This window comes from Xiphophorus hellerii, chromosome 6 (assembly GCF_003331165.1).
Source record: "Xiphophorus hellerii strain 12219 chromosome 6, Xiphophorus_hellerii-4.1, whole genome shotgun sequence".
Classification (NCBI taxonomy): domain Eukaryota; kingdom Metazoa; phylum Chordata; class Actinopteri; order Cyprinodontiformes; family Poeciliidae; genus Xiphophorus; species Xiphophorus hellerii.
Window position 1 is genome coordinate 18,380,138 of NC_045677.1, and position 12,085 is coordinate 18,392,222.

General features: G+C 38.6%; 1 protein-coding gene across 1 annotated transcript in view; it reads left to right on the forward strand.

Moving 5' to 3' along the window:
• obscnb (obscurin, cytoskeletal calmodulin and titin-interacting RhoGEF b) overlaps positions 1–12,085 on the forward strand; it is a 58,988-nt gene that overhangs the window by 36,811 nt on the left and 10,092 nt on the right. The window contains 17 exon segments of the mRNA XM_032565936.1: positions 136–402; positions 556–828; positions 3,328–3,594; positions 3,808–4,083; positions 4,523–4,795; positions 4,888–5,178; positions 7,170–8,495; positions 8,810–9,091; positions 9,203–9,284; positions 9,386–9,510; positions 9,772–9,969; positions 10,082–10,114; positions 10,207–10,305; positions 10,400–10,618; positions 10,780–10,813; positions 10,918–10,970; positions 11,163–11,261. Coding sequence (XP_032421827.1) covers positions 136–402; positions 556–828; positions 3,328–3,594; positions 3,808–4,083; positions 4,523–4,795; positions 4,888–5,178; positions 7,170–8,495; positions 8,810–9,091; positions 9,203–9,284; positions 9,386–9,510; positions 9,772–9,969; positions 10,082–10,114; positions 10,207–10,305; positions 10,400–10,618; positions 10,780–10,813; positions 10,918–10,970; positions 11,163–11,261 — 4,197 coding nt within the window.

Sequence of the window (12,085 nt, forward strand, 5' to 3'; positions counted from 1 at the left end):
ACAAGAATGTTTCCTGTCTAAGTTGAAAACTGGACCAAGATAGGCCTGAACAACATACCTACTCTAGCATTTTTTATCTTTTTGTAAGTTTCTGTCAACTTCTCCGATTGATGATATACTTAATTAACCCGCTAGGTGCCCCAGTGTTCTTCAAGAAAGAGCTCAAGAGCCAGGACGCCATAGAGGGTGATGATATCACTCTACAGTGTGAGGTGTCTAAGCCAGGTGTCCGTGTTGAGTGGAGGAAAGGAGGTATTGTCCTCCAACCTGGTAAGAAGTATGAGATGAAGCAGGAGGGGCGCATTCAAGAGCTCTGTATTCATAGCCTGGAACCTGAAGACAGTGGTTACTATACCTGTGATGCAGGAGAACAGCTCACTACAGCTTCTTTGGCAGTGCAAGGTAGTCTCCATGCTGTCCCTTCTACGTCTGTCTTGATTGTTTACTGTCTGTCTGCTGAATTGTTTGGTTTTGTCAGTCAAACTGATGCAATGCTTGATAATGAATTTGTTTAAAACTTAGTGTATGCATGTGTGTGTATTTTTCACTCAACAGTGAAAGAAGTCTTCATTGTTACTGGTCTTAAGACCACTGACGTCTTTGTTGGGGAATGGGCAACGTTCTCCTGCCAGCTTTCTGGTAGGGCGCCTGGTAAGGTGCAGTGGTGGCTGGATGGCACCTTGCTGGAGAACAACCCCTGTATTGATATAGGGGTGGAACAGGGCTTTATCCACACACTCACCTTTAAGAACCTGGCTACAGATGACTCAGGCACTGTCACCTTCAAAACGGGCAACTTAACCTCATCAGCCAAGCTCTTAGTTAAAGGTATTCTGTTTAAGGATCTCAGTAATGTAGAATTTTAAACAAGAATATTTCTGACTTTCTTTATGTATGGAGTTCTAAAAGTGCCAAATCAAGAACCAATTATTTAAATGTGTCATTCAACAATTAGAACTGGAATCAAATGGATAATTTCCAACATATTATTTTGTGTGACTAAAAGTTACTATTTTAGCACTTATTTAGTTATTCCATTGTTGTATGCTGCAATGCAGCATTTTCGTCAGTGGGCTAAAACTACTGGATGTTGGGGTCTATATGATTAGCAACGTTAACAGTTTAAATCAATGGTCCCTAAATAGCAGGACCAAGAACTGGTACCATTCCTTGTTTTTTTTGTGCCAGGCAGCAGAGAAAGACTAGTATAAGTAATTTTCTATCAATGTTTTTGACAGTCACACTCTGAAAGATATACAGCTGACACTGAGCAGGGAGAGCAGCTAGTGCTCTAGCACGAAAGTCTGTTATCGTGCTACTTATTGTTGCAAATCCCAACCCTGGTTTGTACAAGTTTTGAAGCGTTTTACATCACCACCCTCTGAATCCATGGATTTCTTTTTTCCAAAATGAAACTTGCTCTATGGTGCTGAATAGGTGAATAGCTGAATATTGAACATAGTTTTTAAATTTGGCTTCCTAGTTTGTTTAATAAATATATCTCATGAATAATAATACATTTTTGACATTTAAGTTATTGTAGATGCCTTTATTTATCTATAAAACAACTACAGACATAGTAGACTAAGACTTATATAAATCAATATTGAGGTGACATTGGATAAGTTGTTTCACATTTAATTATTTAATGTATGTTTCAAACTACTTTTGGACACAAAAATATTAAATATTTATATTTCATATGTATATACATATTTTTTTCTTTAATTTTAATTTTGATTTTTAAATATTTATTTAAAAATGTATGCATTGCGGCACTTTTAGGACTTCACACTTTAACTTGCTGTCAGTGTTTTACAAAAATCAACTGGAAATGTTTATTCAAAATATTTGAATAAATATTAGTAAATTAGAAAAATGCTAGTGAATTTTGCTTTTCTTTGTGACATTTTTCTTTATTTTTTATAGATTTTTTTTAGAAACTTTAAAATATTTTTGCAATCCTGCACATAATCATGCATGAGCCAGATTGTTTTACATTCTATTAATTATACTGTTGAGTTTCATGCTGTATGGTTTGATATTACCAAAACATACAACTGGGTGCAGCACCACACCAGAGGTGTAAAAAATACTGTTCAGTGTACTTCCACAGCTATTTGATAGGTCCTGAAAAACCATATTGCAAATAAACTTTTGCTTTACATTTGTATTTTGTTTTGGATAAGTGATGTATTTTGGGCTGCTGAAATGGCAAACTGATAATTACGATTGTGAATATGATTTTTCAAAATACAACTACATTATTTTCATTAATCACCCACCAGTGCTACACATTTTTTAACGCTTAGTATTAATTAAAAAAAACTGCTAAATCGATTTGATTGAGTCAAACATATTTCATCCAGACATACTCAGAATTTTATGGCCAATTTTTGATCTTCAGTTGTTGTAAAGCTTTGAGCTGCCAATTTCATGTTCAGCTAATTTTAATTCCCCTTTAAGAACTTTAAGGTAGTTTAAGAACAGTGTATTGGAAATATTTTCCTCTAGCTGTCCTCTCATGAGAAGTCAATATTATTCACAAAGGTTACTGTAATTTACTTGTTGCACTGATATCTTTATTTATTTGCTAATTAATCTAAGGTTATTTCTTCTTTGAAGGAATCTCTTTACCGCTAACAATTTTGTTGTAAAATAGTGGATGAAAAGTTTTTAGAGTAATAATCTGATTGGTATGCTCTGATGGATAACAGCAAAAATAAATAATTGGAATCCAGGGGGGGATGGTGTTGTGATGTAGTAAGACAGAAAACAGGCAATCGTGATTATTATAAAGTTAGCAGTGCAGCCCAAACTCTGTACATTTCTAAACAGTGAGCGATATCTGTTTGCTGTTTAGATCCAGCAAATTTCTTCTTAATGTGGTATGTATGAATTACATTTTGGACTTCAGCTGAGAACAGAGCAAAAACGTGCTGCTCCACCCATCCAGACTGGCTAGATGCTCTCATTCACATACCCTGTCCTTTCACTGCCCCTAACACTAAAACCTCTAACTCTCCTGCAACTCCCATGAGTTCAGCATTGGCACTCTGTCTATTTGTGACCCCCTTCTCTCCTATCTGCTGCCAGCACTGTTGGACTTTTTAATCCCCATCTGTATGTACAGCATATTTACTTAAGTGCATTAGTGGAACAAAAGCAAAACAAAAAATCTTATAAAATATAATAACATAAGAACTTGTTTTGGGGGATTACAAAGCCCTTACATCATTTGGCATGCCCCTGTCATATCATTCATGGCTAAGTCCTGACAATATCACCTCCTTCAACTCCCCACAAAACTCCTCACCCTGACCACAGATCCCATGGTTGAGGTGGTGAACGATATGGAGGACCTTTGGGTGGTTGAAAACCAACCGGCTGAGTTCATCTGCCAGTTCTCCAGGCCAGTCAAAGCTCAGTGGAGGAAAGATGGGCAGCTTTTGCAGCCTGATGGCCGAAGGGTGGTAGTGGAGCAGGACTGGACTGTTGCTCGCTTGTACATTAACCATGTTTCCGGTGCCGACACGGGAATGTATTCCTGTGAGGCAGAGGGTACCTCTGTGGTCGCTTCACTTCATGTGGAAGGTGAGCTTCCCTCCACATAGAAAGGGCAACAGCCTTTAAAACATCTCCTCGTCTTGGTCGAACTCCTAAGCAAATCTTTTGCCGCTTTTACAAAATGTATTCCCTTTTCAACAAGAGCTTTATGTATCTGAATTTTACAGCATTGTTGGTTAAAAATATCTTTTAAGCGTCTTCTTTTGTTAATGTTATATTTTTGTCTTTCCACTTCTCTAGCCAAACCCATTAACATTGTCCAAGGCCTGGAAAACATGGAAACATTTGATGGGGGCGAAGCATTGTTCGAGTGTGCCCTTTCTCGCCCTGAGAGCAAAGACTGTCACTGGCTTCTTGATGGAAAACCAGTGAAGGAATCACGTAAAGCAGAGATTGTGTCTTTTGAAAATGGTCGACGTCATCTGCTGCTCCTGAAAGATCTGCATGACAAAGACAGTTGCACAGTAACATTTAAAGCTGGAACAGCTTCCACCTCTGCCCAGCTCACTGTCAAAGGTGCTTCCAATTTGCTTAAATTCTGGATCTCTAGACAGGCTGAAAAAGTCTGCAATTTAATTTCAGTGTTTTACAAAATGTATAGAATGGCATATCTATCCATTCTTTGTCCTTCTTCTTCTTTCCCTCCTATCTTACTATATTAATGTCATTTGGTCTTTTTTTCCCTTGTGCCATTACTTATTTTCCTAATTGTGTCTTTCCTCTGTCCTTCGATACTTATGGTTCCTTCGTTCTTTCCTTTGTTTATTCCATCTTTCCTTCTGTCTTTCCTGAATTAATCAAAAAAACTTAGAACTCTGGAATTGAGTCTGTAATTTTTACATAAATAATACATATACTTTGTGTGAATAATTTTACATGAATAAACCTGTCTACATTGTAAGCTTTAATCACCAAGATTTTCAGCATCACTTTGTGTTTTTATTTCTGTTTAAAGGCTGGAAACTGGAGATCATGCAGGGTTTGGAGGACAAAGTGGCTGCTGTAGGAGAGAGGGTTGAGTTTTGTGTTAAGCTTACTGAGGCTGTTCCTGCAGCAGATGTGACCTGGTACGCTAATGGAGTTGAACTCAAACCCAGTGACCTCTGGGCCATGAGGGTTGATGGCAGTTCTTATTGCCTTGTCCTGAGACAGGCCCCACTCATGCCCCAACAAGAAATTACTTTTGCAGCTAGGGATGCACTTTCTTTGGCCAAGCTAACCATTATCAGTAAGACTTTAATAAACAGAAGCAATGAATCTGTAGTTTTTTTGGAGGGGGGTTTGTGTGTATTTTCAACCTTTTGTGTATCACTCCAACAGCTGTACCTGACCCCCCAGAGGATCCAGAAGTCCTCCGTAAAACCACAGAGTCTGTCACTCTCTCCTGGTTTACTCCTCTTCATGATGGAGGGAGTCCTATCATTGGCTACAGAGTGGAAATGCGACTTGTAGACAGCGCCCTCTGGCTTCCATGTCATTCTGAACCTGCTTGCAACACAGAATTTGTTGTGGAAAAACTGGTGCCTGGGAGTGGTTACAGGTTCAGAGTGGCAGCAATTAACAAAGCTGGACCTGGAGAGCCTGTTGAGCTCCCTCTGACAGTACAGCTTGGTGAGTGGACAAATACATTTGGCTAAAATATTATTCCACACTCAATTATTAGACATAGCTATTTGCTTATTGCTTCTAAATAACTGTTTTGCATGGCATGAAGATTTATGTTGTAATGATGCTGTCATTATAACAAACAAGATATTGAGGATAAGATAATTTTAACAATTAAATGTTTGTTGTATCAATAAACTATTAATAATGTTTCAATTATACTCATCTTTAAAATGCCTTAAAAAAGTCTTTAGAATGAATCTCAATTAAATTTTTATTAGAAAGGATGTGGTGTGAAACGCCAGGTTTATTGATTCCATTATGTTTTGCGCACAGCATCGGATTCAAAGGGTTATTGTGTTCAATGAGTCAAAGATTAATTTCATTTCACTATGTACATCATCTAAAAGTTTATGTTAACCCTCTATGGCATGGCGTTGCCCTCAGGCAACAAACCACATATCTGTACCTCACATTGCTCCTTTATTTTATTTTTTGGGGGGCATGATTTTTGACATATTTTTGTCCAAAAAAAAGTTTTTTTATGAATATAGTTTTTGTTTGATTTGTATTTCATTTCTCATAATCAGTGTAGAAAATCTTGGTGTTCTAGACCAATGTTACCCTGAGGCAACAAACCCAAATCTGGTTCCAGGAGGTGTCAGAGTCCGATTTTATGATTGACATGTAATTAGGGACCACCAAGCTCCCAAAGAATGCAGGAAAATATTTTTTCCCCCAAAAAATAAAAAGTCATGCCATAGAGGGTTAATTCTCTTTAAAGATATATTCTTATTTAGATTCATTACACACAGAGTAATAGATTTAAAGTATTTATTTCTGTTAATTTCAATGATCTCTTATAGTTGTTGAAGATCCAAAATTCAGGAAATAAGACTGTAACATCAGACCAATAAAATATATATATATATATGTTGAAAATACAGAATTTTTTTAGTGATATTATGGCCTACAAAATCATGGGCATCAATGCATATGAATGGGAAATTACTGTAAGTGAAAGTTAAAATTATTTCAAAAAAGGTGCAGACACAGCAGGAATAAGTGCAGCTTTGACAGAACCATGTAACAAAGTCAATTCAATAACCTGGGGGATAGTCCTCTTTCCAGATGAAAGGAAAATTTTCAATTCGTTTGAAAATCAATATGCGAAAGTCTGGAAGAAGAGGAGGAAAGTTGTTTGAAGTCTAGAGTGAAGTTTATATAGATAGTGATGATTTGAAGAATATTGTGATTCGCAGGGATTTGTTGAATGTTTTATCAAGTAAAAAGTGAGCACAACTGTCTCCTGGGAAACTATAGCGCTGCCTGACACTTCTGCTGTCAAGCTTTATGGAGATGTAGGGTTTGTTTTTCAGCATGGCTTGGCGCCTGGCCACACTGTCAAATACCCATTTCTGGATTGATGATCGTGGTGTCACTATGCTTGATTGGCCATTAAGCCCAACCGACCTAAACTGCACAGAGAATCTATGGGGTATTGTCAAGAGCAAGATATGCATCACTTAATGCATACCAGCTAAAGACCACTACAAAAACAATTGTGTCATGACCTCCATTTTACGCTCCATTAACGCAGAAATTCACAAAAAAGAAGCCTTGACCAAGTACTATGTTCATATACTATAAAACATGTGGACAGTCTTTTCAATAGGCTGACATGTGTGTCCTAAAATACTTTTACTTCTTCAATGTAATATTTTAACCCAAACCCAAAAGCGGAATTTTGTGTTTTCATTGGCTGTATAAGACATTACTATTTAAATTACCAGACCCTGTAAATATTTTTGCTCTGTTTACAATGATTCTATGTATGAGTTCCACTGTTCGAATTGATTTACTGGTCTCAACCTAAAGCCAATGTATTCGAACTGTTTGGCTTATCCAGAACCAAATAATTTTAGGTACTGTTGCATTCATGGTGGTGTTGTGCTCTGTGTACTCTAACTTAAACCATATTGTGGTCATTTCTTCAGATGTAAAACAGACAAAAGTAATGGAACAGCCGAGTCTACCTCCCGAGTCTGCTGAGGAAGGGGAACTCCATGATCTGTGGGACGCATCAGCAAAGAAACGTCGCATGAGCAGAGAGCCCACTCTGGACTCCATCTCAGAACAGCCTGAGGACAATAGCAAAGGCGGCAAAAAACAGCAGAAAGAGTCTGTGTCATCAGAAAAAGTAGAAATCACAGCAGCGGAGAAAGAGCAGGTCGATGTGTCCAAGAGACAGACAGAATCCGTTCAGTCCATCAGCTCCGAGGATGAGATTGTTACTGGCGGCTCTTCGCTTGTATCTTACCTGAAAAAGAGCAGCAAGACTGAAACAACAGCAACCAGTGAGGCAGAGACTCTAACAGCAGAGAAGTTCTTTGCTCATTTCCAAATGGTAGAGCAGAAAACAGTGCAGCAGACTGAATCAAAAACAACAATAATTCAAAAAGTAGAGGAAAAGCAACTGTCTACTCAGGAGACCAGTATCATGGAAATCACAAAAGAGGAGGAGCCTGAGCTGACAGATGCTGCCATCAAGATTCAAGCTGCCTTTAAGGGTTACAAGGCTCGCAAGGACATGCGTCCCATCTTTAAGGAGGTCTTTAAAGACCAAACCAAAGAACCTAATGACACCATACATCTCGAATGTGTGTCAGAAGGTAAACCAGAAAAGGTGCGCTGGCTGAAGGACGGTGAACCGCTGATTGACGGCAAACATCATCATATTGATATCTACAATGATGGTACCTGCGCTCTGGTCATTACTGCTATCACCACAAAAGACACTGGGGTTTACACCTGTGAGGTCACCAACAAGTTTGGAGTGACGTCTCACAGTGCTAAGGTGACAGTGGGAACGGTGAGGGAGTCATCAGGCCGACGACCCCTGACAATAGGTTACAGTGCCGACAGTGAACCCGAGAGCTCTTCCGGTAGTGAGATGGATGAGTCGCTGAGACAGGCGAGCAGACGCCTGAGGCGCCTTCTTCGCACACGACTCCCACCCGATGTTGAGGAGGAACCATTTATCAGCGCAGACGAGGGCGACTTGCGTCCCCCGGATCCTCATTCTTACCGGGAGGATGAAAATTACATCTACATTTGCTTTGATTCCCAATCAGAGGCTGAGATTGCCTCTAAAAGATTCCAGGAGATGTTCACAGTCCATGGAGTACCTGTAGAGACCGCCATCATAGCAGCAGGGACTCACAAAGTAGAGCTGCGAATTAGAAAGATGGGCTACATTCAGGATGGCACACAGACCCCAACACAGGATCGACAGCCTCCTGCTTTATTGACTGGAGCTCCAGGTAAGCATTACAGTTACGACTGTGGAATTCACACTTCCTGAACAATTTGACATTCAAATTTACCATTTTTCAGCAGTCCTATTTTTACAGGTGAAACAAAAAGTCAAAACTATGTAAAGCTCTTCCACATCTGATATATGTGCTGCCTGGTGTTTATTTTTTATATAAAAATTTGAACATGGAGGTTTGTGGTTGTTAAATGACAAAATGTAGAAAAAAATTAATACTTCAGGTTGATAATTATGCCAAGTATATTTTCATTCTAGGAGTCAAGTGTTCTTTCTCTTATTGATCCAGTTGTTCTTGTTGCCCAGCTGCTCCAGTGTTCCTGACAGAGCTACAAAGTCAGGATGTTCCTGATGGCTATCCAGTCAGCTTTGACTGCGTTGTGATTGGCAAGCCCCCTCCCACTGTTCGCTGGTATAAGGATGGCAAGCTGTTGGAGGAAAATGACCATTACATGATCAATGAGGACCAAGAGGGCTGCCACCAGCTCATCATCACCTCTGTCTTGCCCACTGACATGGGCGTTTATCGCTGCACAGCGGAAAACAGCAGTGGGATTGCCGCCACTAAAGCTGAACTTAGAGTTGACAGTAAGTAGAAGTGAATAAATGAATATGAAAATGAAGCAAACATTTTAATAAAGAAAATGAATGCCTTTTCAGCAAACATTGTTGAATAAGATATATTATTATCTCTATTAGTGTCGTGCAGCTCAGATTATGACACTGCTGCAGATGCCACTGAGACCTCATCGTATGTCAGTGCTAAAGGTTATGTGTCCAGGTAAGTACAAGTGTTTTATGATAAATTAATTTGAATATTTGACATTCACCCTCTCAGTTCACATGCTAACTTTTGTTACTGCTCTGTATGCTTTCCTCCAGTAGGGAAACTGAAACATTTGAATCCGTAAGTGAAGACGATCAGCTACCACAAGTTGTGCATGAACTTCATGATGTTCATGTCAGTCCAGGTTCACCTATTGCTAAATTGCAACTCAAAGTAAAAGGTGAGCCCACCAATAAACTTGAGCTGTCAAATTACAATTTGCAATTGCCAATAAACAATTTTGTTTTTTAAATTTTAACCTTAGGATTCTTTAGTGGAGTGGGGAAGTCTGTTTTTCATTTAACGTATTTAGTGACACAAAGTTTTATAAAAGACGTTTCTCCAAAGATGATGGATGAATAGATGAACTGAATGGATGAATTTAACATAAGATCAATGAGGATGAACAGGGCAATATTTTCTACGCATTTCTGTCTTTTAGGGTTTCCTAAACCGAGGGTGTACTGGTTCAAAGATAGCCAGCCTCTCCAACCGTCAGAGAGAATTCAGCTTTTAGCAGAGAGAGATCTTCATGCTGTGGAGATCCTTGAAGTGAAGAGAGAGGACATGGGGGAGTACTCTGCTTATATCAGCAATGCGGCTGGTTCTGCTTATTCATCCGCCCGTCTGATAGTACTGAGTATGTATGCACAGACCTAAATAGACCTAAACTGCACATCCACCATTTTCTGTAAGGCACAGAGCTTCAGCGTTGAGCTCAAGATCTAACCATGTATTTGGATTTTGTACAGGTCCTGGGGAGATTATGCCACAGGATAAAAAAGGTAAACTACTTTTCATACTATAGAATTGCAACAGGTAATTAGACTAAACAAGGAGCATCTCTAAACTTCCTTTGCAATAATTTTTTACAAAGATTCTAAGGAGCCGCTGGTGCCTCCACGCTTCATTGAGAGGTTCAGCAATAGGAAGGTGAAACAAGGAGCAAGCATCACTCTCTCTGTAAAGGTCGAAGGTCAGTTCACATCCCCTTTTAAACTTCTTCAAACACCCTCCCCACTTTAATTTCCTTGCAGATTTTAGCAGGTTCTCCACCTATCCCCTTTTAGGATCTCCTACTCCCGTGGTCTCCTGGCTGAAGGAGAAATCATCAGAGGATGTCTTGTGGATTAAACCCGATACTAAAGGATACAAAATAGCCAGCTCTGGTCGCCAGCACAGCCTCATTCTGATGGACGTAGACAAAGAGTATACTGGCATCTACACCTGTATAGCGACAAATAGAGCAGGGCAGTCGCTCTGCAATGCTCAGTTTGAGGTGGATGACAGTAAGAAAAAAATTTGTATTTTTCATTTTATCTGAATATAAAAGGATTTTAAAAATCATGCTGCGGTATCTTCACAGCATAAAAGAAACAAGCAGACCTGACTGAAGTCTGCTAAGTGTTTGTAGTTATAAACAAGTGTATACTGCTCTCCTTTTTGACAGCACCACAACTGAAGAAGAATACTGCAGCTTCAGAGTAAGTAAGCCGATAAATAGACATACTGAAGTTTGAATATATATGCAAATTAATTGTATCATGCTACAAATATGATGCACATGTAAAATTGAATTCATTTTTAGGATCCTTGGGATTACAGTTCGTCCTCCACAAGAAGAGGCTGGCAGAGGAAGTGGTAAAAATACAATAAAATACAAGCAGCAAATAATCAAATGTTTGTCATTTTTTACTGCATATTAAAAAGTGTCAAGCAAAAGTATCCATACGTCTTGATTGCTTTTACATTTTGTCATGCAATACAAAATACTGTAGCATTCATGGTGTTTGTTTAGTCATTTTTTTCTTGTACTTTTATCCATACTATTAGAGAGTAAAATACCCTACTTAGGTGAAGTTGGCACAGAGGAATTCCTGATGAAACTCACTTCTCAGATCACCGAAATGGTTTCAGCAAAGATCACACAAGGTAAGTATTTGATATCAGGCAGTTTTGATAAAGTATTTGGATGTTCACTTTTAATTTTAGTTTGTGTGATGTCTAGTACAATTTCACTGCCTGCTAGCGTAGAATGTAAGCAACAAAATAAAACAGAATGTTTAGGTAGATGTAGCTTGCATGTACAACTATTATGACATTGTTGTGTGCCGTTTTCTCACAAGTCCAGCCTTTTAATTTATTGTCACCATGCATGCAACAAGCTTCCAGAAGGAATGTTTTCAGAGTGCTATGACTCCTAAAATATTTACTGCCCTATTCAGAATTGGCTTTTTTTTTTCTTGAGACATTTTTCAGGAGGAAAATCATGTAACTCCAAAATGTTCCCGTTTTCTCTGTGTATAGAAAAACACCATCTGATGTTTGCATGTTTCTCCTCCTGCTGCTGTTACTTGCAAATTGCTTTAGTCTTCCAGTCAGGTTTGGTGGATTTCACTCATTTTGCTTTGCCAATCCATACATTTTGTGTAAATTTAATGTAATATTAATGAGCTACTAAAATGCATTTTTTAAATTTGTTTAGAACTGACACCAAACCTGACAAAGGTGTTTTATTACTGTTTCACTGCATGCTTTGGTTTTTCATTAAATACATAAAACAACTCTCTTAACTTCACACAGACCCCATTTTCTTAACACGCATTATTTTAATCAGTTTCCCCATTTAAATGTTCACCCAATAATTAATTTGTTATTCAGACAGCTTACAGAATCACGACGTGCTCCAGTGGATGAAATCTTGGCCCAAATCTGCCTGTATGTATACCAAATGCATCAGCATCACAACTATGTGA